This window comes from Brassica napus, chromosome C9 (genome assembly GCF_020379485.1).
Source record: "Brassica napus cultivar Da-Ae chromosome C9, Da-Ae, whole genome shotgun sequence".
Taxonomy (NCBI): Eukaryota; Viridiplantae; Streptophyta; class Magnoliopsida; order Brassicales; family Brassicaceae; genus Brassica; species Brassica napus.
Genome location: NC_063452.1, coordinates 46,447,429 through 46,474,371, shown reverse-complemented (window position 1 = coordinate 46,474,371; position 26,943 = coordinate 46,447,429). Strand labels below are relative to the sequence as shown.

Here is a 26,943-nt window from a genome sequence, read left to right as displayed (position 1 = left end):
ATTTTTAGTTATAAAAAGGATAGTGAAAGTCCAAAAGTGAAAAAATTGATTTTGTACTAAGGTGACAATAGCACAGATTAGTTGTTCCTTTTTTCCAAGTTTCCCTTATTTATATATTCCTCGGGTTTTCGATCTTGCACAACTCCATAGGCCAGCAAAAAAAAAATTCCAGATTTTATGGCTTCAAAATCAACCTTCATGGTTCCATCGGCAGTTTCCAGTAAAATTGGGACGCTCATTGGCGTTGAGCTGCTCTTCCTTGACGATAAGGTACAGCCTCATATTCTCAAACCAATAAATTTTTTCCCCTTAATTGCAATTGATATGAATTAGTGAGAATGTTCTTGAAATGATTTTTGGTATGTGTTTAAATTCCTTGAGATGCTTGATATGTTATCATGACTCTATTCTTGGTAATGATATTATCGTGACACCTTCTGATGGACCTTATGTTTTTGCAGGCAAAACCTTGCAAGAGTCTCTGAGTGGGCAGAACAAGCCTCAATGTCTCAAATGATGACCTGAAGATATAGTTTAGTAAATTTAGAAATCGACGATTTAGGTTTCTCTGGAAACACAAGAGACAACTTTCATTGATTATTACGAGATTGACGATGCCTTTCAGACAAAAAGCACGAATGTCAAGCAAATGGGTGGTAGTTACTTGCATGATTTTCTTCTACCACAAGCCCCAGATAGTAAGATCTCTTATGGCATAACTTTTGATAATCAAAAACACTATAACAACATATTTTATTCTGAAATAAAGTTCCATTTTATTTTACCTTTAAGAACAATTAGCTGGCTCTTACGATAACATGCATTGTGAATTATAAATCGCAGGTTAATTTTAAAGTGCTTAAAGTAGTTTGTCTCATGTTGCTAATGATATGTATCTGTTATAGTTGTTTTGATGTTTTATTATATGCTTACAGTATCCGCACTCGTATCCGCACTCGTATGAAGATGCCAAAGGAGATGACCACTCAAGTAAGGTTTTGTGGATTCTTTTTAGGTGAGATCAAGAGGCAAACAATTTTTTTCAATGGTGTCAAATCAGACTAATGCAATGAAAAACTGGATTTGGGAGTCATCTATTTATGGAAAGTGCAGAATCAAACAAAAGTGTTTTACTCATCTTGCTCTAATAATATCAGCAACAACAAACATGTATGCTAACGTAGTTTCCACCCCAAACATTGTCTACGCCTTGAAAGGCAACTGTTACTCACGTGCCTGAAACCAAACTCCTTATACAGTCTCACCAACTTCTATGCAACCACTCAAGCAAAAACATGTCCAAGTCTACCATTCTCACAATATGATTCATTGACAAAATCATCTTTAAAAGTAGTATCTAATTAATGATATTTTAAACATTTTCTCAAAATAAGCTACCAAAGAAATAAAAGGAAAAATATCTAAAAGCTTTTTCTTTTTGCTAAAAAAAATATCTACAAAATTAATTGATATATATACTAACTTATCGAAACTAACTTCAAAAGAGTCCAACAAAACAACAAAACAATGTTAATAAGTTTTATTTTACGGTAGATTACATGAGAAACTCCCAAACTAAATTAGAAAAATAACAAATAAAAAAACATTAATAGGAAATTTAACTTGATATGGAAGCTCTTTGAAAAAGAAACATGAAAATGTTTAGCTAATAGTTTTTTTTAAACATGTCTTAAGGAATGCACAACTTTAAAATAATCATATTTATCAAAAAGAAAAAATCAATGTAAAAATAAATTAGAAAAGGAAAATACTATCTAAAATTAGTTGATCTCTATGCTAAATTTTTGAAGAAATAACATGAAATATTTTTAAATGAATCATAGATTATGTCAAACATACAGAAATTGAATATATCAAAATAAAATAATAGTTGTCAATATAATTAACCTGATAAAATTAAAAGAGAAAAGAAGATACATGGAGAAAATATTGAAAATAAAACACTAAACACATCAAATTATTAAACAAATAAATAAAATTTTGAAATACAAAATCTATCATTATAACAATGTTTTAAAAAGGGAAATACCAAAAATACAACATTCCTAATACTGGGTTTTTGGAATATAAAATTTAGGATTCAAATAAATATATAAATGAATAATTATTTAGAAAATTAAAAAGTAGTTTCCAAAAGAATTTTCAAATTTCAAAAGATGATTAAAAAAAAATTAAAAAAAAATATTAGAAAGTTCGAATTTGAAAAAGTATAATTCAAAAACATAATTTTTTTATTTAAATAATTATTTATTATATATATAAAGAAAGGTCTTTTGCTTTTTAATGAAGAGTGTATTTTTGAAAATGTCTATTTAATAAAAGTAAACATGAATAATGATACCAATAATTAGTAATGGAAAATTTCTTTTTTAAAAATGTCTTTTATTAAAGGTAAACATGAATAATGTACCTGGTGGTAAATATGAAAATTTTCTTTTAAAAATTATAATGAAATATTTCATCTATAATCACCTGCATTATTGTTTTAAACATTCTAAGTTTTTTTGCTCTAAATTAATTCAAAATAATTTTAAATATTCAAATAATTTAAGAGTTAAATTTTTTATAATATAGAATCCGCGCGTTGCACGGACACGGATCTAGTAATAATACATTTCTCTACCATTGTCACGATTGTCAATTTTATTTATTTATCAAAACTCATATACAACGGCTCTTTTAACTCCTGATCTGGAGAACTATTGAACATCTCAAGAGATCAATTTAGTTTTTGAGTAATATGAATATTGGTTTGTAACTGTGTGTTGTCTAGTGTTGGTGTTGAAGTCATTATAGGAGACAAAGTTGTTTAAAGAGAAGAGAGAAAAATACAACGGCATGTGCGTTGTTTAGGCGATGATGCAGCCTAATAGTAGCTTAGGATTCATCTCTGATACACGTATTCGAAAGAATCTTGAGTTTTGTTATGAATGCTTTATTATCCATATCGTCAACTAGAAATTAAATGACATTGTTTCTAGCTTCTACGAAATTTAGCGCTGTTACCATACATATACATGCACAGTTCTGTACATGCAGTCGTCTGCAAAAGCAGCACTGGTGCAGCCTGGGTATGGCTTCTGCTCCTGGATCACTTGAAGGGGAACGGATAGGGGTGTTCTAAGAGGCTACTAGCTCTCCTTTGAACTGTGGTCGTCTCCCTGAGCCTGTGGATTGGCGACAGAGATGGTTGCTACTCAAAGACACAAGATCACCTTGTATTGTCTAAGATGGGATTCACAGGAATTCCTTCCTTTAAGTGAGATCAATGTTCTTGAGCTGAACAGAGAAAGCTAGAGACAAGACAACAACGTTGACTGAATAATTCTTAGATTGAAAGTTGAGAAAGCAAAGCTGCCTCCCTCATGTCTTAAAGAAATCGACAGAAAACCCTAGAAGTAAACCAAGATGGTTTAATTCTAATTCTAATTCTAATTATAATCCTAAACCCACGAAATTGGTTTATTTAAAATCCTAATTGTCTTTGGTTTAAATTAAATGAAAGCCCAATAACCAAAACCCTTACAAAGTAATTAAATTAAACCCACAGGCTGGTTTATCTTGATCTCCTTGTCTTGATCCAAGACCCACGATTTTGGCTATCTCCTGGAGCCTCTCCTCTTGTTCTCTCAGCCTTGATCTAGTAGTTGGTCCACTCCACACACTGGTTGGCTCACATGATGTCTCACTCTGGTTCTGGTTCTCTTCAGTATCCTCAGCTTCACATCTCTCTCTTACGGCAGTCTCATCACTTGGCTCATCCTCATCAGTCTCACTCAGCTCCTCTTCTATGTCTCTGGTCATGGCTACACCATCCCCTCCTCCTTTAAAAGGATTTGACCTCAAATCCGAATCATCTGCAATAAAAGGATCCAAGTCATAAACATTGAAAGTAGAACTGACTGTGTATTTCCCTTCAAGATCGATCTGGTAGGCATTGTTGTTGATTCTCTTTAGCACTCTGAAGGGTCCATCTTTCCTTGGTAGCAACTTTGATTTCCTCTCCACCGGAAACCTCTCTTTTCTCATGTGAATCCACACAAGATCACCCGGTTCAAGTACTAGCTCCTTACGCCCCTTGTTCTTCTGTCTCTCATACATCTTGGTCCTCTCCTCAATGTTCTTCCTGACCTGTTCATGCAAAGACAAAACAAACTCGGCCTTTTGCTTGCCATCAAGGTTAGTTTGTTCTTTTAAAGGTAGAGCAAATAAATCAAGAGGAGACAATGGGTTAAAACCGTAAACAACTTGAAAAGGTGAGAGTTTAGTAGCTGAATGCACTGCTCTGTTATATGCAAACTCTACATGTGGTAAACAATCCTCCCATGTCCTAATGTTACTCTTAATGATGGCACGCAAAAGAGTAGACAATGTCCTATTGACTAATTCAGTTTGACCTTCAGTTTGGGGATGACAAGTAGTTGAAAACAACAGCTTAGTTCCCAACTTTCCCCACAGAGTTTTTCAGAAGTAGCTAAGGAACTTTGTATCTCTATCAGAAACTATAGTCCTAGGCATACCATGCAATCTAACAACTTCTCTAAAGAATAGATCAGCTACCAAAGATGCATCATCAGTTTTATGACAAGGTATGAAGTGAGCCATCTTAGAAAATCTATCAACAACCACAAAGATACTATCTCTTCCTTTCTTAGTTCTAGGCAATCCTAAGACAAAGTCCATAGAGATATCAATCCATGGTGCAGTAGGAATAGGGAGAGGTGTATACAAACCTGTTGGTTGGACCTTAGACTTGGCTTGTTTGCACACGACACACCTTGAGCACACACGCTCCACTTCTTTCTTCATACTCGGCCAGTAGAAGTGCTCTTGCAAGGTGGAGAGTGTTTTGGCGACTCCAAAGTGTCCCATCAGCCCTCCTGCGTGAGCTTCCCTAACATACAATTCTCTCAAAGAACCACTAGGAACACACAGGCGGTTATCATAGAAAAGAAATCCCTTTACTTGGTAGAATTTTCCACTAGCATGTTTCTCAGATTCTCTAAACACATCTTTAAACTCAGGATCATTAGCATAGCAAGATTTGATATGTTCAAATCCTAAGAGTTTAGTTTCCATTGAAGATAAAAGAGTATACCTTCTGGAGAGTGCATCAGCCACTACATTCTCCTTACCTTTCTTGTAGTGGATGACATAAGGAAAGGTCTCAATGAACTCCACCCACCTGGCATGTCTCTTGTTCAGCTTCTGTTGCCCTTTGAGATGTTTAAGGGATTCATGATCTGTATGGATCACAAACTCCTTAGGCCACAAGTAATGTTGCCACACTTGTAAAGCTCTCACCAAGGCATACAGCTCCTTGTCATAGGTAGGATAGTTCAAGGTGGCGCCTCCTAGTTTCTCACTGAAGTAAGCTATGGGTTTCTTATCCTGCATCAACACAGCTCCAATTCCAATACCAGATGCATCACATTCAATTTCAAAAGTTTTAGAAAAGTCAGGAAGTGCAAGTAAAGGAGCACTTGTTAACTTCTCTTTTAGCATTTGAAAGGCCTCTTCTTGGGTTGGTCCCCAAGTGAAACCTACACTCTTTTTGATCACTTCAGTCAGTGGTGCTGCAACCGTACTGAAATCTCTCACAAACCTCCTGTAGAAGCCAGCAAGTCCATGAAAACTTCTGACCTCTCCAATAGATTTAGGAGTCGGCCACTCCCTGATAGCTTTCACTTTTTCCTCATCAACCTGTATGCCCTGTGAGGTCACAACAAAACCTAAAAAGACAAGGTTATCTGTGCCAAAAGAACACTTCTTATAGTTAGCATACAGATTTTCTTTTCTAAGCACATCTAGAACTTGTTTCAAGTGGTTAACATGTTCTTTCATAGTCTTGCTGTAAATCAGGATATCATCAAAGTAAACAACTACAAATCGTCCTATCAAAGCTCTCAAGACATGATTCATTAATCTCATGAAAGTACTAGGTGCATTAGTAAGCCCAAAAGGCATCACAAGCCATTCATACAATCCTAGCTTAGTTTTAAAAGCAGTTTTCCACTCATCTCCTTCTTTCATTCTAATCTGGTGGTAACCACTCTTTAAATCAATTTTAGAAAAGACACATGAACCATGTAACTCATCTAACATATCATCTAAGCGAGGAATAGGATGCCTGTACTTAACTGTTATGTTGTTGATGGCTCTGCAGTCCACACACATCCTCCAGCTCCCATCTTTTTTTGGTACCAAGAGGACAGGTACAGCACAAGGACTCATACTCTCCCTGATATGTCCCTTCTCCATTAGCTCATTGACTTGTTTCTGAAGCTCCTTGGTCTCCACAGGGTTGGTCCTGTATGCTGGACGGTTTGGCAAAGTAGCTCCTGGTACAAAATCAATCTGGTGCTCTATTCCCCTAATAGGCGGCAGACCTATTGGATTGTCCTCTGGGAACACATCTCTATACTCCTGCAAAAGGCACTCAATCTCCTCTGGAATCTCAGGAGCAGGGTTAGTAGTAGAGCTCAACAATTCTTTATAAACCACTAGTATCAAATTTGATTGTTCAATCATAGCAGTTTTGATATCTTTAGCAGTAGCAAAGAGGTTGAGTTTACTTACCTGGCTGGTCTCTTCAAGAAGCAAGGACTTGCTGGCGGCCTTGGACTCTCCTCTCTTCTTTTTGAGATGCATCTGATCCTGGTGTACCTCCTGAGGGGTCATTGGCGCCAGGGTAACTTGTTTCTCCTTATGGATAAAAGTGTATCTGTTGGTAAAGCCATCATGTACTGATCTCTTATCATACTGCCATGGACGTCCAAGAAGGATGTGGCTAGCTTCAAGGGGTGCTACATCACAAGTGATCTCATCCTGGTACTTTCCCACTGATAGCAAGACCTTCACTTGCTTGGTGATCTGTAATCCACCCTCGTCATTGATCCATTGCAAGAGATATGGTTTAGGATGCTTGAACACTTGAAGACCCAACTTCTCCACCAACTCAGCACTTGCTACATTAGTACAGCTTCCTCCATCAATGATCAAGCTGCAAACCTTCTCTTGAACCAAGTATCTGGTGTGAAACAAGTTTTCCCTTTGCTCATCTTCTTTGGCTTTAGGTTGAGCATTGAGAAGTCTCCTGGTGACTAGTAGCTCTCCACGGACAGGGTACTCCACGCCTTCCTCATCTGACTCTTGGCCGGCGTCCTCCTCTTCAGATATCACCTCCCCGTTGGCTAAGATAGTCATCACCTTCTTGTTGGTGCACTCATTAGCATAGTGGCCAAAGCCATGACACTTGTAACACTTAATGTTCCTGGTCTTAGTAGATGTGGCTACTCCTTTACCCTTGTCATCTCTCTTGGTCTCTACTGAAGAAGAACCGTCCTTGGACTTATCCCCTGGCTTATCTTCCCTGGAGTAGGCCGGTTTTGAAGTAGGAGTGTATGAAGACCGGGTAGAGCTCTTCCTCTTGTTCTGCTGCTCAATCAAAATAGCTTTATGTAGCAGTTCATCCATGTCCTCATATTCTTGTAGCTCCAACCTATCTTGTATATCTCTGTTAAGACCTCCTTGGAATCTTGCCATAGTAGCTTCTACACCTTCTTCTAAATCAGCTTTTAACATGAGTGTTTCCATCTCCTGGTGATAGTCCTCTACACTCTTAGACCCTTGAGAAAGCCTTCTCAACTTCTGGTGTAGATCTCTTCCATAGTGATTAGGAACAAATCTCTTCTTCATCACAGTTTTCATCTCAAACCAGGAAGCTACTTGAGGCTCTCCATTGCGTCTCCTGGTAGTAGCAATCTGATCCCACCAGCTAATAGCATATCCACAGAATTCAGTAGCTGCTAGTCTCACTTTTCTCTCCTCAGTGAGCTGCTGGCAATTGAAAACCAGTTCAATCTTCTTCTCCCACTCTAAGTAAGCATCAAGATCATTCTTTCCATGGAATGGAGGGATTCTAAGCTTGAGATTTCCTAGGTTATCAGTAGCTGGTCGCCTGCGGTTGTAGTTTCTACCACGCTGACTAGCCTGAGATCCATCATCACTTTCATCAGTTGAATCTTCTTGATAATGTTCTCCATAAACCCCACGACCCCCAATCTCCACTCGTGGCCCTCTTATAGGTCCAATGCGTGCTCTCTGAGCTCCAGCAGCAACCGCGTCCCTCTCTTGCCCTGCATTAACACCAGGTAAGTTGTCATTAGCTTGTTGAGCAAGGCTGTAAGTATTTTGCATTCTTCTGGTTATCTCAGCCATCATAGCCTCAAATTGAACTTGGTTGAGGTTGATTTGCTGGACAGCCGGTTCTCCTGAACCCTCTGGTTGCTTTCCATCTCGTCTCTCTTCACTCATTGTTCCTGAATTAGTTAGAGAAAACACAAAGCCAAGAACAAAAGTATCTCTCTCTCACTCAAGTTCTCAAGTCGCCAAGTCTCAGCTCTTCCCACAAGTTCAGTTGAAAAACAAGGTTCTACACTTAAAATCTAGAACTAAACCCCAATGAATCAGAAAGAAAGTATTAAGAGATTTAGGCACCAGCTGACTTTACCACCCTGAGCTGGATTTCTCTTCAGCTAGCTGGATTACTCTTCAGCTTTTCTCTTCTTTTTTTTTTTGATTTGGATCAGAGATCTCTTTTCTTTTCTTTTTTTTTTTTTTGATTTGCAGGGTTGGCTCAGCTGGCTTACAACAGATAGAAAGATAAGAGAAGTGTTTGATGGAATGAATGATCTGAGTAGTCAAAAATCGCAGACCCTAACCTTCAAGTGGCTCTGATACCACTTGGTGCAGCCTGGGTATGGCTTCTGCTCCTGGATCACTTGAAGGGGAACGGATAGGGGTGTTCTAAGAGGCTACTAGCTCTCCTTTGAACTGTGGTCGTCTCCCTGAGCCTGTGGATTGGCGACAGAGATGGTTGCTACTCAAAGACACAAGATCACCTTGTATTGTCTAAGATGGGATTCACAGGAATTCCTTCCTTTAAGTGAGATCAATGTTCTTGAGCTGAACAGAGAAAGCTAGAGACAAGACAACAACGTTGACTGAATAATTCTTAGATTGAAAGTTGAGAAAGCAAAGCTGCCTCCCTCATGTCTTAAAGAAATCGACAGAAAACCCTAGAAGTAAACCAAGATGGTTTAATTCTAATTCTAATTCTAATTCTAATCCTAAACCCACGAAATTGATTTATTTAAAATCCTAATTGTCTTTGGTTTAAATTAAATGAAAGCCCAATAACCAAAGCCCTTACAAAGTAATTAAATTAAACCAACAGGCTAGTTTATCTTGATCTCCTTGTCTTGATCTCCTTGTCTTGATCCAAGACCCACGATTTTGGCTATCTCCTGGAGCCTCTCCTCTTGTTCTCTCAGCCTTGATCTAGTAGTTGGTCCACTCCACACACTGGTTGGCTCACATGATGTCTCACTCTGGTTCTGGTTCTCTTCAGTATCCTCAGCTTCACATCTCTCTCTTACGGCAGTCTCATCACTTGGCTCATCCTCATCAGTCTCACTCAACTCCTCTTCTATGTCTTTGGTCATGGCTACACCAAGCACCCACATTGTTTATAGTGTAACACATATCGTTGGAATATATTCAAACTATGTAACGATCAAATTCAAAATTTCCTTAGGGATTGATATGAGGTTTAAGTTTAACTAGGAATGGAATACCCCTAGCTAGATTAATAAAAAAAAAATAGGACAACGACCTTCCATGCGAACCGATTAAATTTCATGGATTTTTTTTAGTAAAAAAATGGTTTCATTTCTTTGCCGAAAATACAAATATTGTAAATATTCTCTGCATTGAGTATCGAATATTAGTGGCAGTAAATTTTTGCAAGGTGTCATTCGAAGGAAAACAAAAGAAACATCGAGCTATATATAAAGCTATTCACCAAAACACAGTACCTCTATATGTATGATTTGCAAAATATTTCTGCCGGATATGGATAATAATCCGTCATTTCAATTCACTTGTATCTTATTGGTGTTAAGAATCTCACATATTGTAATGAAAGGTCATATGTTAATACGTCCATTATCAACCAGTGGAAGTTCATAAGACTTCACACGATATTAAAAATCCTTAACATAAATTTATTAAACTGTATGTCACATGTGCTAATACATTCATTATCTAGTGGAAGTTCATAAAACTTCACATGTCATGATAATATGATATTAAAATCTTTAGCACAAAATAAACTCAGTGACATTAATTATAGCACTCAAATTTAGCTCAACAGTGTTACTGGCTCTAGGGTAATTTTTTTCTTTCTTTTGCCTTTTACATTTTATATTTATTTAATTTAAAATATTTTTCAAAATTTAATCAGTAATAATTTGTATATTTTGTGATGAAAATAAAACTATATACATATAAATAATTTTGGGCCCTTTATAATTTTATTTATTAAGTTTTAATGTTTTTTTGTGTGTAAAAATATGAATTCATGTAAAAAATTGAACTCCTTAACTATTAATATAGGAGGACATAGATTATGGCATGAGGGTGAAGATATCCTACATCATTGATGTCTAAAACATTGGAAAAATCAAAAGTGAAAATTTTAATAATTAAACCAACTACATATTTAACTGAATGGCAAAGAAAATTGTTTAGTTATTTTGGTACAATGTTAAATTGTTGATTTTTTTGTAGACTATGTTCTTCATTTTTAGAAGATGTAAACTTTTTTCTAGAATGATTGCCATTCCAGTTCTGGTTGTAATATTGGGGGATCAAGATACAATTGACCATGGCTGAATACCAATTTTGGCAGATATATGAGTATCTCTTTTATTTTTTGTTCTTGGCTCTTTTTGTCCATGCGTGGATTTCAACCAAAAATTTTAAAAAATTGAACAAAAATATTATAAACTGATAAATTAGTTAATTTTCAATTAATTTTAAATCTAAGTAAAAGCATTATAATTTTATAATTTTCTTTTATAGAAATATAACTAAAATATGATGGTTACGTATACTTATGTATGCTTATAAAATATATAGATTTTTTTAATATAGAAGTAAACCATGCATTTGATTTGTATTTAGTTATGTAACTAATTTTTGAAAAAAATAATTATACGTCTTCTCATCACATTTGTTACATGCTATATTTAGAAATTAAAGTAAAGAAATATTGTTTAAAATTTATAGAACCTAAAAACCGCATTGAATATTATATATGTTATGAAATTTCTAAACTTTTTTCTATTCTTTTTGCATCCGAGACTATTTGATAAAATGTTTATTACTCTTTCATTTTAACTCTGATCACTTACTCTTGCCATTTAATTATACTATTAGATCTCGATCCGCGCATCCGCGCAACCGCGTAGGTTTTTGTTTTCATTTATTTTTATATAAACATTTTTTTTAATTCTAAATTGGTATATATTATAATATATGTGTCTATTAATTTTTAAAATATAATAAGTATATTTTTAAATATATAAGATATGTTTCCCAACATCATCAAATGGCTTTTATGACCACCATGTCCATTTCTGAAAGGCTTTTATTAATTTCTGAAAGGAAAAGAGTTACATGACAAATGCTATAAACTTAACAAAAGGAACGTAGGGTCCAATTTTAAACACATGTTACAGACTGTATTTACAGGTTTTTTCTATTGTTTTTTTTTAATATATCCATTTTATATTAAAGTAAGAGCATTCATACAAACTAACCTTTTTAATTCATATGGTATTAACATGAATATCATTTTTTAGGTGGCAACACCATATTGATTCTCACCCTCTTTATTCAATTACCCCTTCTTTACTAGATTAATTACATTTTTTTGTCATTAGTCATTAAATTTGCTATCACATGTTATAGTTGATTTCATATTAACCTTTTTATTATGTTTTCAAATAAACCGGTGAATAAACAAATAATGACATTGATTCGTTTTTTCTCTATAACAAATATGCGATCTGGTTACATACATTACATTTGTCAACATAGCAGTAAAATAGTTTATAAAAGTTTTGTATAAATAGTTTATCCTGATTGTTGTCTTTTAGCCTTTACACAAAATGTTTTATATATTATTTGTCATGAATAATCCATGTTACTACAATGTTCCATTAGGTCCATCATTATAATATGATGTAATTCGATTTAATAATGGCGTCCGTCCATATTATTGAAAGAGTTTGGCGCTGTGTTGTTTTGTTGTAGTGTTCTTTGCCATTTTCGTGTATGCAAAATTACAATATTTTCGTAATGTTGACTTTAATAACTTGACGAACTAACTTAATATAAGGCGAAACTATTGTTACACGATTTCAATGCAATATTTTTATTTGATATACAAGTAAATTTTACTTGGTGAATTTATGATAATATTGTTACACGAATCCTTAAAAAAAAGGTGATCTTCCAAATTATATAACGTGATTGCAATCTTTATGGCGTGATTGAAAAGCAAATTAGGTGAATTTATGATAGAATATTTCAAACATAAATGTAGCTTTGGTTTTCAAACACATGCTTCTTTTTAAAAATGTAATTACTGAGTATTTTTACTGATTTTTCAATCAAGCCGCGATCTTTGTTCCCTTATATTTAAAACTAGGGGTATTCCGGCGCTACGCGCCGGGTTCGGACTTTGTTTCCTCTTTTGAATTCAATTAGTTTCATTTTCATCTGTTAGTTGTTACTCCAATCGAGCTAGAATTAGTAGTTCTTGCCAATTAAGAATTGAGGGTCGTGAACTAATAATAGATTTTATGAATAAATGTTCGTAGATCTCAGGCTTGGAGTCCTTAGCTTTCGACGTCATGCCAATGCGTTTTTTGACTCCTGCTGAGTGAAAATGTAATTTTTCTGTACTAACGGGGGTGATGCATTTTTTTTTTACGTATGTATTGAAGATTTTATTTATTTTTTGAATTTTATGGGTTTATCCTAAACGGAAAGTTGATGGTAAGAGTCAATGAGTGAGTAGTAATTAATTTCAAAAGTAAAGCAAACAATAAATTAAAGATTTTTTAAATATTCATGACAGAAGAATTGTAAAATCAGCTTTGTCTTTAAAAAGCAAAGTAAACAATGACATTTTTTTTAATTATCTATGAGCAATGTAATCGACAAATTTCTCAACTCTGATGAAGTAATAACAATTTTTGCATAGATGATTTATGTTTTGGAGGTCGCAATTTCTTGGAGGTTTGAGTCTGGCCATGTTCTTTAGATATATGTCCTCCGGCTGAATAGGATAGACACTGAGTGTTTTTTTAATTTACTCCAGCAACGATCGGATGTAGGTAGTGTGTGTTCCCAGTCTAGGGTATCTAGGAACTTTTTTCCTTCTTTGATTTTTCCTGTGCACAGAAGTAATAAACCACAAAGATATGTATCCTTGTTGTTTTTTTCCATTTGCAGAATTGCATAGGTGATTGAGTGCTTCGTCCGATCTTTAATACCAAAACGACAAAAAGTGCTATTATTCTCCAAACGAAAAAAGTAAGGAAACTCAGTTACTATTGTTTGGTTCAGTTCAATGACAATACACTTACAATTATTTTAGAATGACCAGTAGTTAGCTAACTATTTTTTTGGCATTATTTATCTTTCTATTCATTTGACAACCATGTGCCGGCTTAAATGTAAGAATGTTACAAAAAGACCATAAAAATTACTGGCCCAAATATTTAAGGATGTCCTTCTTCTATTGAGGAAAATGTAATATGATATAGGAATAGAAAATGTAATATGATATAGGATTAGTGATGCCCTGCAAGTGCAATGAGTATGCCAAAAAGTATGTTAAGAAAAACTTGATATTATCTTTTGTAAATACCCTTTTGTTAGTGTGAGTAGCTCGGAAGGTATCTGTTTTCAAAATTTGATCATCTTCTCGTAATGAAAATCATGTACTCTTCAAGTTGAAAACTATGTCTTTATTAACTGATCTTGATTCAAATTACATGAAAGAAAAACAGAGTAGACACAGTATTGAACCTTACTGGATCTAAACCGAACTTGGAACATCGGAGCACATAAGTAGGTAGTAACAGCCTTCCCCTAGCTCCACTTATTCTTGTAGCATCCTTCCTCTCCAATTATGCAAGCTGTGTTGCTTACTCTCTCTCCAATTATGTGTAAATTGCTATCGTAAATTTAGGCTTGGCATTTGTTGTTCTAAAATGTCGGTCAGGTTTTTTGTTTATTTTTATTACTTATCTGATGGTTTTTGGCTTTTTTACAAAGTGGTGAAATGTTTCCAGGAAAATGAAAAAAATGACATTGATCGGGTGTGAAATTTAGCTATCATTTGGGTCGATAATTTATATGTTAGGTAACTATATTTTTGTTCTAATGGTGTTTGTAAATTTTTCTTTTTTTTTGGAATAAAGCATGAGAAAATTGTTTTATTTGTAAACGAAAATGGATTGGCTAATAGTTGTGCAATTTAAATCAGAACTTAAGAAAATGGGTTTTATGAAATACACAAATTTTATGTTGTTGGGGGTTTCACATTATTGTCGTGAGTGTTGTTACGTAACATAAGAATTGTATGACTTACGCCAACATTGATCATATGTTGCTTTGTCTCCATTGAAGTTTGTCCAAGTATATATTTTCAAAACTTCTATCTTTTTTGCATAACATGGTTGCGCCATAAAGTACATGGCATTGAAATGAAAACACCTTCCACAGCTGATTAGATATGAAAAAGCCTCAAGTCGGTGTTCCTTTTTGGAAATACTTTTGTATATTTTTTATATATTGACCTTGGGCCATTACCAGCGAAGAGAATTCTTATCACTAAATAGATGTATCATGTGATTGATGCAAGTGAATGGTGGTCGGTCATATGTTAATGTAATGTGGAAAACAATATAATAAATTGACTTCTCTCTTTTTATTCTTATTAATTTTTCTATTCATTCTTCAATTTTATGTACTGAGTTTTATCATATTTATTTTAAATTAAACTGTTATTTTTCACTAAAATTTCCACTAAATTCATGGTATATTATAGAGTTTAATCTATTTATTATTTTGTTAGCTATTCAAACTGATTTAGTTTAAAAAAATATGTTTTGATTATTTATTAATCATTAATTATTTTTGATCTAGTTGTGTTTTTGATCGTGTATTTTATTAATAATTTTCTAAATTGGAACCAAAAAAAAATCTTTAAGTTCACTTTTTTATTTTTGTTAGCTTAAATTTAATGAAACACGATATATATCGTAAATGTCTTCTCTTGTCTTTAACAATGTTTTTATTTTAATTTTTTAACCAAATATTGAAATCGTATTGTCTTTGGCTAATCCAGTATATTTTAACTTCTAGAACTTTATTTTATTTAGTTTTAATCGGGGAAAGCTATAAACATATTTTACTAAATATCTTTATACTACTGAGTTTTAATTTATATTTTAAACGTTATTTAGAACCAAAATCCATGACAAAATTCGCTAAACCTTAAAACACACCGGACACAATCTGTTTTTAAAAGTAACATATGCCTTTAGAAGTTAAGTTTTTAAGACTATGGTTTCTGAACTTAATTGGGTACAAAACTAAACAATTCTGAAAATAATTGTTCATATTTATGTATTATTTTAAATCAGTATCTATATAACAAAATTATTGAATTTTTACATTTTACTCTCCAATAATGTTTGCCGGTTTGACGGCCGGCCGTTCTCCTCAGAAGCGCGGCTTCTCCGTTTTTGGAAGCACGCAATGTCATGAAAGAGGGAGAGCTTTTGGAGGTTGAAATGATCCTTCTAAGATGATCACCCAACGTGCCCCAACCCCCAACTGCAACTTTCAACTCACATGTAAACCATCCCATACTCCTAGCTGACAAAAACTTTTTAATAGAGAGTTAGTGTGACATAGTCTAATCTGTGTTGACAGGACAGGAACAACAACCCAGAAGATGATATGCATGGATTTACATGTGTGTCATGCATGTGCTCTGATGGTGAGAAGCTATCTACAACTCACACTAACACCACCTGTGGTGCAGGCCCAGTATTTGCCTCCACTGAATGATATCACGACATCTACAGAAGCTACTGTGGCGAGAGCTCAGTTACGGAACCACATGTTGCAGTGCCGGAGGGCGTACTCAAGAAACCACGCAAGGCTTAGCTGCTCAAGTAATCCATATGAAGTGTTTCCTGCATTTTATGAAGTCTGAATTGCAGTGTCTTTTTTATAACATCATTTGGTTACGCAAACTTACTTGTATGTCTTTAACGCTTCAATCGCTATAGCACATGAAAATGGATGAGCAGAATAAGTAAATCCGTGCGAGAAATCACCTGAAATACCAAAAATGGTTTTTAAGATCAGAACAGTTGAGTCTTACCACGTTAGGCATAACTAAAAACATACCTAGCTTGTTGCTTTGAGAATACATGACATCTGCTACTTTTTGACTCATAAGAATGGCTCCATCGGCATATGTGCTGGAGACGGTGCCTGCATATATTAAAACACTAACCAATCGTACGGGAAATTTGTCAACCGAGATAAAAGGCTACTAATCAGTTTGCAATAATCTCACCTTAGCTAAGGACAGAAGATCTGGCTTGATGGTGTATTCACTTAAAGGCCAAACAAAATACAAATGGTTAGTCATGTATTTTTGTTCTCCATCGATTTTGGGGTCATGGTAATGAACATGGTTCAGTTAGATATGCACATACTTCAACAGCAATGAGCAGGATATCATACTGCAAACAACAGATTGGACCTGCAGTCAGAAAGAGCCCAATATACTTGGTACTTAGTAACACAAAATAGCATAACCATTGCCAAATGTACTTAGTACCAATGAAGTTTTAGAAATGACCTTTTCAAATTACGTAGCAGGTGGAGGTATCACACGAACAGCAACCATGTCTGGTTCAGCCATAAAAGCACCAATGTAGAAAGAAGATATTTGTGTTTTATTGAGATGCCAACATCGTCCTAACACATAAAGATGGCAATTTCCATAAGTAATCAATCGAATGTTTACTGTTTCTGGTCCCTCTTTAATGATAAGATCCTCTGCATTCTTGACTAATCTGGTTGAGAACTCCACTTCCGTTTCACCTGGACAAACAATTCTGAGGTTAGAATCAAAGATTACTTTTAGTGGTACAGTGGAAGTTTTTGCTGGAAGATGAAAACGCCGGTAGTGAAGGAGCACAAACGGTGCAGGTAAATCAAAAGTGCAGTGCTGGAAGGCTGAAAAAATGGATTACATTTGTTACCAAAAAAAGAAAAGGAGAATCTTTGGCACTTTTTTAGTAAGGAAGTGTATTTTTTCTTATCCTGAAAAACTTGCTGATATCAGAGTGGAGCCATGGTACCTGAAGATCATAGCATCGCACTTATAAGCACTTTCAGATCTATAAACACAGTCAAGCACACAAAACGACAAGCAAATATTATTTTCTCACGATTTCTTTCTGGATATAAATTTCATATAATTTTATGCAATCAAAGTTTGTAAGGAAACCATCAAAAAAATAAGATGAAGCACTGCAATATGGAGAGGGCTTCATGGCTTATTTATAGTATGAAGAATTAGGGGTAGTGAAATCGATGTTGAAGACGGATTATTGAAGTCGGCGTAGTGGGTTTAGAGGCCGGAAGAAGTTAAAGTACTTGCTTTAAGGCGTGAATCAATTAAAAGAAGTAACTTTTGGCAGAGGAACACCAATGGGAGGAAAGGAAATCGAGAAGACGAAGACTTTGAGAATAGAAGTGGGTCCATAATAGATTGCTTATTACGTGTCGTACCAAAACTTGGCCCGATCAACACAACACAGCAAAAACAATATTGGAAGCTTAATTTAGGAGTGTCACGTGTCATTAATTGCCCACTCTCCTGCTGATGTGGCACAAGGAAGAGAGATCATAGTTTACAAGAATAGAACGTTTTCTGGTTATGAAAGATCAATTCGCAAATAGAGTGATAAGAACGTTTCAAATTAGAATTGGAGCGCATGTTATTCAGTATTAATTAGTGAATATTACATATATTTAATTAATGTAATCGAATAAAAACAGTAAGAAACCAACAGTTTAAAGAAAAAGGAATAAATCGATTCGTGAGGGATTGGAAGAAGGATTGGAGGCGATCATCTGGGCGATGAGGTAATCAGTGTTTATTGTGATATGATTCGATTATTAGATTTCCTTTTTTTTTTTTTTTAATCTTTATGGAAAGGAAGTATTCCTTTTTTTTTTCTTCTTCTTAAATCTAATAAGTAGACTCGTGTGTCTGTTGTGTGTGTGATATATATATAGGAAAGCTTCGATGGATGGTCTCTTGAGAGACAATAAGACAATGTTGAAAAGACATGGCGAAGTGCTACCACACGATGTCGTTGAGCTCATCCTGGAGAAACTTCCTGTGGTGTCTCTGCTGAGATCCAAGTCTGTATCAAAGACGTGGAAAGCGACAATCGAGTCCCCAAGTTTCAAACAGAGACAACTACTGATCACCCTTAGGAAATCACGAGGTCCAGATATCCTATACGTGACCGGGTTTGGTAATGAAGAAGAAATATTAGAAGAAGGTAATATTATGGTGGGGGCTTGTGTAATTCGCAGCCTCAAGTTCCCTACAAGGAGCGACAAGGTTTGCTATGGTGCTTGTGACGGACTTGTATGTCTTTTCAGCAACCGCAACCCGAGTGTCATCTTTAATCCCGCCACTAGATGGCGTCGAAGCTTTCCTCATTCGAGGGTTCAACCGCGCATCATCTCTGACGCTCGCGCGCGTAAAAAAAGAGTCTGCCACACCCGAGAACCTCAGCTAGGATTCGGCAAAGACAAAGTCAGGGGCACATACAAGCCGGTTTGGCTCTTTAACTCATCTGAGTTTGGCCTAGACAATGCCACCACTTGCGAAGTTTTCGACTTTACCACTAATGCTTGGAGGTACGTCCTCCCTGCTTCTCCCTATCGGATTCTTGAAGGCCAGAAGCCTGTGTATTTCGATGGGTCGCTTTATTGGCTAACCGAGTGTGTAGAAACCAAGTTGTTGTCTTTTGATCTTCACACGGAAACTTTTCAAGTGCCTGACCCTCGCTTTCTAGTCTTGTGCATCCTCGATAACCGCTTGTGCGTATCCCTCAAAATCTATCCCACCAGAACCCAAGTGATATGGTCACTCGACGGCACATGGAAGCAAATGTGTTCGATAGATCTCACCAAAACCACTTTTCATGACCCTCCTTATTTCCCCCGACCAGCACTGTTGCCAATAGCTATTGTAGACGAGACCATATTATTGCTTGGTTATAGCTGTGGTTCACCACTGCTGATACATGATCTCCATACCAAATCCTATGTTTTTGACTCCTTTCCTAAAATGCTTGAATATCCTCTTTGTTATTTCCCTAGTTTGTTCTCAAATTAAACCATTTTTCTTTGTAATTTATTAATCATGGCTTCTTTTTTTTTCTTCTTGTTTATATATATATATATATATATATATATGTTTGAGTTAGTTTGAGAGTTGCAGCGCTCATGTGTGCTATTTCTTTAGGTTTCCCTCAATGGTGAAACTACCCATAGCTAGGAACAACAATGGAATCACTTTGGCATTTGCAAGTAATTTTGTCTTTTCATATATGCTTTGTTGTATGTGTAGAAGAAGCACGTTTGTTTTATTGAATTTGCAAACTATCAAAAGGATTTACTTACTATTATGTGTGTATATTACATTAGCAAGGGCATATCATTCATCCATGTACTAGCATCCTGATCACTTGTAACCCCTTCATACAATTTCATGCTTTAGCTAGTAATATGATATCTTTTAGGGAGATATGTTCCGTACCGAAAAAGAAATGGAATTTAATGTAGAAATACTAGTAGTACAAGGGTTGCCTTCTGAAGACTGACTTATTTAGAATTTGAGTATACACATTAGGCAGAGAACTGAACTGGATCGTTGGAAGCAAATGTGAACAGGATTATGTTAGGGTAGGGAGAATCTTGTGTCCTTTTTATTTGTTAATGGAGCTGCATAATTTGAATTATTAGTAGTTTTGTGAATGATGAATGATGGTGCAGGTGGACTTGTAATGATGTTTTTTTTTTATGAATTGAATACATCCTCGGACGTTTTTAACAAGAGCCACCGCTCTCTGATTAGGAGCTCCCATCGGTTCTGTCTGTGTGTTGGGAATTGATGTGAATGTTGTTGGTCGGATGAAATTGAAATGTAATACTGGTTTAAGTGTGGTAGACAAGAGAATAAATCATAAACCAGACCAAACCGGAAATTAAACTTCTCGGGTTAAGATTAATTGTAATTCCGAACCGGATAGAAGAAACTAAATGGACACAACATAATGATTTGGTTGATAATAAAACATGAAGAAACTAAGATCATCTCAACTACATCACCACCGTCAGACAACACAACACAAAGGTTCGGTTTGTCTCACATTAACTAAGACTACATGGAGTCGACAGTGAGAATCATCTCGGTCGGTTTGATGAGCTCAAAGGTGCAAACATCACCGACCTTTAAACCAAAATCTTTAACCAAACCAGGCCATCCACGAGAGAATCTTGACTGTATCTTAGAGACCACATACCATGACTTGTTCTGTTTTGGATCATGAAACTTGAACACCGTTTCCTCCTTTGGCATATGCATCTCCGCAAACATCTTTGGAACACCCTGGAACACATATCAAAAACGTTTTGATTAATTCAATCTTTACTCTTGGTCTTTTCCGTGCTTCTCTTACCAAGAAAGAACAGGACGTATAATTTCTTTTTGGTTGAGTGTAAACTCTGGAACAAGAGACGAAGTGCCAGAAGCTTCAGAGTCGTCGTCATAGTCAGTATCCACCTTCCTCTTTTTACACTTGTTTGATTTTTCAGCTTCTTTGACTTGCTTATTTCCCAAGTTAGCAAGCTCACGTTTCTGTTTCAGTCTTCCTCCTACTGGCAGTTTCTGAGCTTGACGCAGACAACGACTCTCTCCCTTGTTCTCTCTTGTTTCGACCTGATTCATCAAAAACAACAACACGGCAGCTAAAGTCTGTCTTCTTTCTCCATAAGAGCCTTACAAAAGCATGAGAAGAACTTACGAAGCAATGGTTGCAGGGTCTAAGCATCTCGACGCAATTTGTTTTGTAGATGCTTACGTTAAAACACATGTTACCCTTGTGCGTGAACACGTGAGAAGCTCGTCATCACCTAAACCATTGTCGCGGTCCCATCCGTTTTGCTCCATGTAGTAGAAGAAGCTTTGGTATTTTGAGAGCATGAGCTTCCCCATGGCAACTTTAAGACTATCTTAAACGAGAACTCACTCGCTGAGATGCTTTTCAAGAAGTCTTGCCTTTAACGTCTTGTACTCGATATCCACTTGCTGCAGACATCTCACACATCTGTAAGGAACATCAGAGAGATAAACACACAAAAACTCAACCATCAAGTTCCCAAAAGAAAACCACTCAAGGTCGAGTTAAAGCCTCACCCTTCGTAGTTCTTAGCCTCACCAAAGTTCCTTGAAGTTAATAATACACAAGCCTTTAACCCTCTTGGCACCAACACTGCATAGTAGAAACAAAACAGAGCTTCATCAATCAACTCATGTTACCCACAAGCTTGACACAATCATCAAAGAAGAGAGAGAGAACCTCAGCCACAAAAACAAAACAAGCAAATGATCTAACTACAAACCCTCGAATCTAAGTTCGAAACATCACAATTTTCCGACCAGAGAGATTCGAACTTTATTCAATTTAACCATCGCTAGATTCAGTTTCCATCGATGATCTATCTATGTGCCCCGACCAAAAGACATGTGCTTGAAATGAAATGGGGTTTATGGGAAATGATGAATCAAACCTGTTGGTAGAGAGAAAGTCATGCAAGTCAAGCACTTTGGTCGCAGTGGAAGAACTAAATGGACTTACCTTGTCAATGATGATACAACAGGTTGGAGTAACCAGAAAGCTCCATGCTTTCAGCGTTTCTCTTGTTATTATATATGATTAGCCATAGGCTTTTGGTACGAACAAAAAAAAATATAGCTCTCATCTTGATCAAGGACTTAGTCTTGAGCTCCAAGTGTACAGTAAGATAGACAAAGAGTGAACAAAAACCAACCAGCAGAGTTGCAGCCATTTGTGGTATCACCAAAAGAGCGAATATGAAATCCATGGAAGCCAGGAGACAGTCCTGACTTCTTTCCTGTTAGTCCCTGCAAAGTAAAACAAAACACAAATCAGATACAGAACAAAACATGTCTGAAGCCGATAAAAGGAGAAAAAGACGGATCACCGGAAGTGTCTTGTATGAATTTGAATACATCCTCGGACGTTTTTATCGCCGGCGATAAGATCCACCGCTCTCAGATTAGGAGCTCCCATGTGATGTTTGATCGGATTAAATTGAAATGTGTTACTTACTGGTTTAAGTGTGGTCGAGTAGTGAATAAATCATAAACCGAATTAAACCGGAAATAAATTTGTCGGTTATCATAAATTATAATTCCGAACCGGAGTGAAGAAACAAATGAATACAGACAACCAATAACTTTTTTTTCGTTTGGTAATGTTATACGATACGATGTATGTCAATAACCGGTGTGGTCCATAACCGGCCCAACATCTAGACAGAGAGGCGGCACGCAGGAGAGAGAGAGGAAAGAGAGGCGGCTTAGTAAAAGAGAAATCCCAGTTTCTTTTTTTCTTGTATTTGTACAATTTCCATATTTATGTCTTTGTTTTTATCTTTTTGTAATTATCATATATAAGGGTACCTTATGATTGAGTAATAAGATGAAGAACTTACAGATTCCAATCCTTAAGTTTGCAACACGTTATCAGCACGAAACTCTAAATCCCTGAGCTAAGAAACCAAATCAAAAAGCCCATAAAACCCTAACCCTAGCCGCGACCCGACGAACCCTGATTCCCGATCATGTCTCTTGCATCCCGATCCGAGGCGTTCCCGATCCGATAGCCTCAGCTCGCGATCCGTCTCAGCTCAGCACTCAGACGACCTCAGCCTCAGCTCGCATCCCGGACGGCCCGCGTTCCCGATCCGACGTTCGCGACTCGATAGGAGCGACTCGACCCATTCCAGCTCGCGTCTCCGATCAACTTCAATCCGCGCGTGTCCAGCTTGTAGTCAGCACGCATCCGACGATCAAGGTGTTCCCGATCAGCTCGTGTCCACGATCAGCTCGTGTCCAGCTCGCGGATAGCTCGCGTTCGTTCCTGTTCGTATTGCAGCTCGCGGTTCATCATTTTTGGTGGTCCGGTTTCAACAATCATATAGGTTAAAAGGTAATTCGAAATCTAAGAACCTATGATCGAATTTGGATTGTTTGATAAAGAATGAAACCCTAAAATCTCAATCTTTATGATAAAAGCCATAGGATAATAGATCAAACCCTAATGAGTAAATCGAAGCTCAAAAGTTCGATACCCCAAACCCTAAATCGAGATTTATCTATTGATCAATTAAAATCAAAATCTTTGATGGTTTTGAATCTCAAAACAATCTCCTTTGATCTAAGATCAAAATCAAAACAAGCCTTGTATATCCATTTTCATCATTCGTTATTTTTCATATTGTATTTATCGAATTTAATTTCACCCAAACATAAGTAAATTATTCTGTCTGATATTATCTATGCAAATTATAAGTTTGGCAGTAAAAATTAGAGTCTGAAACGTTAGTATAATTTGACATCTTATAAGTTTATATATTTAATGATACATTTTTCCCTTTTTGTAAGGGAATATCTTGGTGATGCACGGAGAATGTCTCGAAGGCGTACGTGTGCATCAGTGAGCATTTGTGGAAACACGGAGAGAATCTTAAATCAAGTACCGTGTCTTGTCTCTTTCACGCACGAACGTATATATGTTTGAGACTTTTGAGACAGTTAATTAGGACCCCACGTAAGTCAAAGTTTTCGTTAAATATCTTAATACGTAACTATTAGAATATTTCTTTTTGGTGTGCGAATCCTACATTTTAATTTGTAGAAACGGTACTCATTTATGTAATTCCATGGATTATACTTGTATCGCAAGCAAAAGACCATAACCAAACTCTCTCCCTACCAACTCAATCATCTTCGTAGCAACTCCGGTTCCAACACCAATCTCCCGTCCAGAATAAACCAATGCGGTTATCTCCACCAAAACACCAACCATAGCAGCCATAACAATGACCACCGTCACCGCAAAACCGGAGCAAATATCAGCACCCATGGAGAAACAATAAGAAACAGTCACCGTCCATGACGAGGCTGTCACTCATCAGACCAGAAAGCGGTCCAACCCCTGCCACGGCTGCTACGGTTGCAAACACAACCGAAGAACCAGTCGTTTTCTCTCCATCGGTTCTGGCTACATCTCTTCTTCTCCCTTCATAGAATTCCCCAGAGCAGTGGTCTCAAGTTAGGACTTGAGAGTTTTGTAGCATGGCTATAGTCTTGTAAACCCAAAACGTGATCCACAACCCACAAGGCTTACGGATTTGAACTTGACTAATATTACCGGATCTCAGCCAGAACCGAACACTATGAGCAGAATTAGTACGAAAAGATTGTAGACTGAACAAAATGACTCAAAACACCAAGACAGCCACTCAGGATTCATATGAAACTTTTGTTAATTTTTCCAAACCACAGATTGATAATACAAACATAGCTGACCAAGCATTAATGAAAACTTGATAATATAAATATCATGTAAGAAAGAATTGTTTTCTTTCTTTTAGTAAACGAAAAAAAAAAAGAGGAATGATTTTGCTGAAGAGAGCTTAGCTGAAATTTGACTTAACGACTGGTGGAAGAGATTTGAGAAGAGAAGGTGATGGCCTGCGAAGAGTGTGATTGAGAAGGAGCATCAAAGTGAGAAGTGTTAAAGCTCCTGCTTGGTGTGCACTCCCTAGTGAAACGGGAACATAACTCAGAAGAGTTGATACACCTAATGTCACCTGCAACAACAAAAACCTCCTCAATGATTTTGATTCTAGTTAACACTAATATTCAAAGGTTTCTGAGGAGAAATATTGATTCACCTGAACAGCAGTCATGCCGACAGTACTTCCAATCAAAGCTTTAACAGCTGGATGTATATCTAGCTTCCTTGTGAACCACCACATTGTTCCGATAGCGAGTAGCGTTGTGGTTGCCAGAAGGCGATGATCAAGCTGAAATTAAGTAAAAGTTTCAGTCTCTTTTATAACTCTTGAAGCAAAGAAAAGCTTTCTTTCAATGGGTTGGGTGTACCTGAACAGTTGCTGTATTCTCGAAGAAGTTGCGTATAAGTGGTTTCATCTCAAATATACCATCTGGGATCCATGTATCACCCATTTTCGGGAATGTGTTGAATGCACGACCCTACAAGTCACAAGCAAAGAGACACAAATAATCAAGAGTTCTTTATGTAACACAAAAAATAGAAGCGTAGATCCAATTTTAGTCAACTTACAGCATCATTTCCAGCAACAAAGGCTCCAGAGATGGCAGTGATACCAACAATGAAGCTTACTGGTAATGCAAGCCTCTTCACTTTAGCTGCTCCCCGAACCCAAGCCAACGACTCAGCCGGTGGTTCAGGCATAACAACAGAGAGAGCGGTCCAGAAAAGTCCACAATATATGGCGAAAGCTGAGGTTAGGTGAGCTGCAAGACGGTATGGGCTTACCCTCGGCTGAGAATACTCAGACGGCGGCTCCTACAGGGACCAAAGTGATTACTGGTTACACAACATTCAGAAGCCAAAAAAAAAAAGATGATCTTCTCTTCCACAAGCTTTTACCTCTAAGCCGCTCTTAACCATCCACCAGCCAATGAAACCTTGTCCAGCACCAAGTGCAAATAAACCAGAAAGCTGAACTCCAAGACGCAGAGTAATATACCCTTTACGGAGAAAATAAGAAAAAGGCAAAGCAAACATGATCCCTAACCCTCTTCCCCACATACGATGAGCATACTCCATCCAATATATGAACTTGAAATCCTCAAGATTCATCCCTTTGTTCACACTGCCAAAAACAAAACATTCAAAGATCAAGAGTTCGTTCTAAAGACAAGGAAATGAAAATGTTTACTGACCGTTTATACTCAGGTGACTGTTTATATTTCTCAAACTCCTTAGCCCAAGCTTCGTCTGACAGAGGAGGGAACTCTCCTGTGAACTTCCAATCAGTCATGGATAAACCGGACCGAGTTAACCGGGTTACACCGCCTAGTACCACCATGCTGAACACCCAAGCTGCTGAACCGAAAAGCCATGTTCCGACCCATTTGCGAGCTTGGGGTCCTCCGGTGACAAGCAGCTTCAAACCCTCTTTACTCTCTGAGCTAGCCGCCGCTAAAGTCGACATTTTTCTGAAAATTGGAGCCTTTTGACCCTACACACAATTCAGAATCTCGATCAATCCAAGTAATCTCAGCTGAAAATGTGATTGATCAAATAGAAGAAAGGAGATTACTTTGAGCAGAGATCGCAAGCCATTGAAGGAGTTTCCAGCTAGAGGAGAAGACGAAGCAGAGTTTACAGTAGTCGAAGATGTGACGTTACAAGTGAAAGCGCGATGAGACGAAGACGTGGATCCTCGAGCGATTCCATAAATCGATTCCTTGTTCCTCTTCAGTACAGATCCAACCGCACGAAACATTTCTCTCTCTCTCTCTCTCTCTCTAGGGTTTAAGCAAGGTTTTTGGTTCAGAGACGGCAAATGGATCTCCTTTCTGCAATTCTGACCCGGTCCGGATCTGTTCCGGGTTCAAGTTTTGCTGTTGTGGCCTCTTCCGTAGACACTAACAATTGTCGAACAAGAAAAACGAGACGGTGTTTGACGGCAAGCATAGAAACGGCACGGTGTTTAGAACGAAAACTGGAGAACTGTATGCATTGTTCCAATAGACTTTGGTATATCTTCGCTTGTGATTCAACACATTGTATTGTGTGGGTC

General features: G+C 36.8%; 4 protein-coding genes and 1 long non-coding RNA gene across 8 annotated transcripts; 1 reads left to right on the top strand and 4 right to left on the bottom strand.

Annotated features, from left to right (window-relative positions):
• Positions 1-3,152: 3,152 nt before the first annotated feature.
• LOC125592687 lies at positions 3,153-9,548 on the bottom strand. Its single transcript, XM_048768044.1, has 8 exons — positions 9,311-9,548; positions 6,411-8,342; positions 6,226-6,338; positions 5,207-5,733; positions 4,648-5,023; positions 3,921-4,152; positions 3,609-3,845; positions 3,153-3,214 (listed from the first exon to the last, which is right to left on the bottom strand). Exons 1-8 carry the CDS (start codon positions 9,546-9,548, stop codon positions 3,153-3,155), a joined length of 3,717 nt encoding a protein of 1,238 aa, XP_048624001.1.
• Positions 9,549-11,272: 1,724 nt separating this feature from the next.
• LOC106365484 lies at positions 11,273-17,152 on the bottom strand. Its single transcript, XR_007329396.1, has 3 exons — positions 16,538-17,152; positions 13,974-16,452; positions 11,273-13,421 (listed from the first exon to the last, which is right to left on the bottom strand). It is a non-coding gene; the product is annotated as an uncharacterized LOC106365484 (long non-coding RNA).
• A 178-nt stretch (positions 17,153-17,330) lies between these two features.
• On the top strand, positions 17,331-19,430 carry LOC125593489 (F-box protein At1g11270-like). The gene is made up of 2 exons (XM_048770188.1): positions 17,331-18,120; positions 18,274-19,430. The coding sequence occupies exons 1-2, from the start codon at positions 18,116-18,118 to the stop codon at positions 19,388-19,390; spliced, it is 1,122 nt and encodes a 373-aa protein (XP_048626145.1). The 5' UTR covers positions 17,331-18,115; the 3' UTR covers positions 19,391-19,430.
• Positions 19,431-20,319: 889 nt separating this feature from the next.
• On the bottom strand, positions 20,320-22,444 carry LOC106380442 (histidine-containing phosphotransfer protein 3-like). 4 transcript variants are annotated; one of them, XR_007329393.1, is made up of 6 exons: positions 22,282-22,443; positions 21,915-22,201; positions 21,473-21,548; positions 21,081-21,383; positions 20,736-20,995; positions 20,320-20,665 (listed from the first exon to the last, which is right to left on the bottom strand). XR_007329393.1 is itself a non-coding variant. In XM_048770189.1 (4 exons), the coding sequence occupies exons 1-4, from the start codon at positions 22,309-22,311 to the stop codon at positions 21,302-21,304; spliced, it is 282 nt and encodes a 93-aa protein (XP_048626146.1). In that variant the 5' UTR covers positions 22,312-22,444; the 3' UTR covers positions 21,078-21,301. The 4 variants fall into 4 exon arrangements, 1 of the variants encoding a protein (XP_048626146.1); XR_007329394.1 differs by having other exon boundaries at positions 22,108-22,201; XR_001276349.3 differs by having other exon boundaries at positions 21,473-22,201.
• A 2,137-nt stretch (positions 22,445-24,581) lies between these two features.
• LOC106380440 (cytochrome c oxidase assembly protein COX15) lies at positions 24,582-26,921 on the bottom strand. The gene is made up of 7 exons (XM_013820199.3): positions 26,461-26,921; positions 26,081-26,379; positions 25,785-26,010; positions 25,455-25,700; positions 25,253-25,363; positions 25,042-25,173; positions 24,582-24,957 (listed from the first exon to the last, which is right to left on the bottom strand). The coding sequence occupies exons 1-7, from the start codon at positions 26,644-26,646 to the stop codon at positions 24,781-24,783; spliced, it is 1,377 nt and encodes a 458-aa protein (XP_013675653.2). The 5' UTR covers positions 26,647-26,921; the 3' UTR covers positions 24,582-24,780.
• Positions 26,922-26,943: the final 22 nt, after the last annotated feature.

Bases quoted from the DNA above. Each gene is read 5' to 3' on its own strand.
- LOC106380440 (XM_013820199.3), bottom strand. From the start codon at position 26,646: ATGTTTCGTGCGGTTGGATCTGTACTGAAGAGGAACAAGGAATCGATT. The intron at 26,011-26,080 runs GTCAGTAAACAT...TGTTTTTGGCAG, and splicing joins CAGTCACCTGAGTATAAACG to TGTGAACAAAGGGATGAATC. The intron at 25,174-25,252 runs GTACACCCAACC...ACTTAATTTCAG, and splicing joins AGAATACAGCAACTGTTCAG to CTTGATCATCGCCTTCTGGC.
- LOC125592687 (XM_048768044.1), bottom strand. From the start codon at position 9,548: ATGTGGGTGCTTGGTGTAGCCATGACCAAAGACATAGAAGAGGAGTTG. The intron at 5,734-6,225 runs GTACCAAAAAAA...GTGACCTCACAG, and splicing joins GTGCTGTACCTGTCCTCTTG to GGCATACAGGTTGATGAGGA. The intron at 5,024-5,206 runs GTGGGTGGAGTT...AGATGTGTTTAG, and splicing joins CTGAACAAGAGACATGCCAG to AGAATCTGAGAAACATGCTA.
- LOC106380442 (XM_048770189.1), bottom strand. From the start codon at position 22,311: ATGTATTCAAATTCATACAAGACACTTCCG. The intron at 22,202-22,281 runs GTGATCCGTCTT...TTTACTTTGCAG, and splicing joins ATTCATACAAGACACTTCCG to GGACTAACAGGAAAGAAGTC. The intron at 21,549-22,107 runs GTTGGTTTTTGT...TCTACTATGCAG, and splicing joins AAATGGCTGCAACTCTGCTG to TGTTGGTGCCAAGAGGGTTA.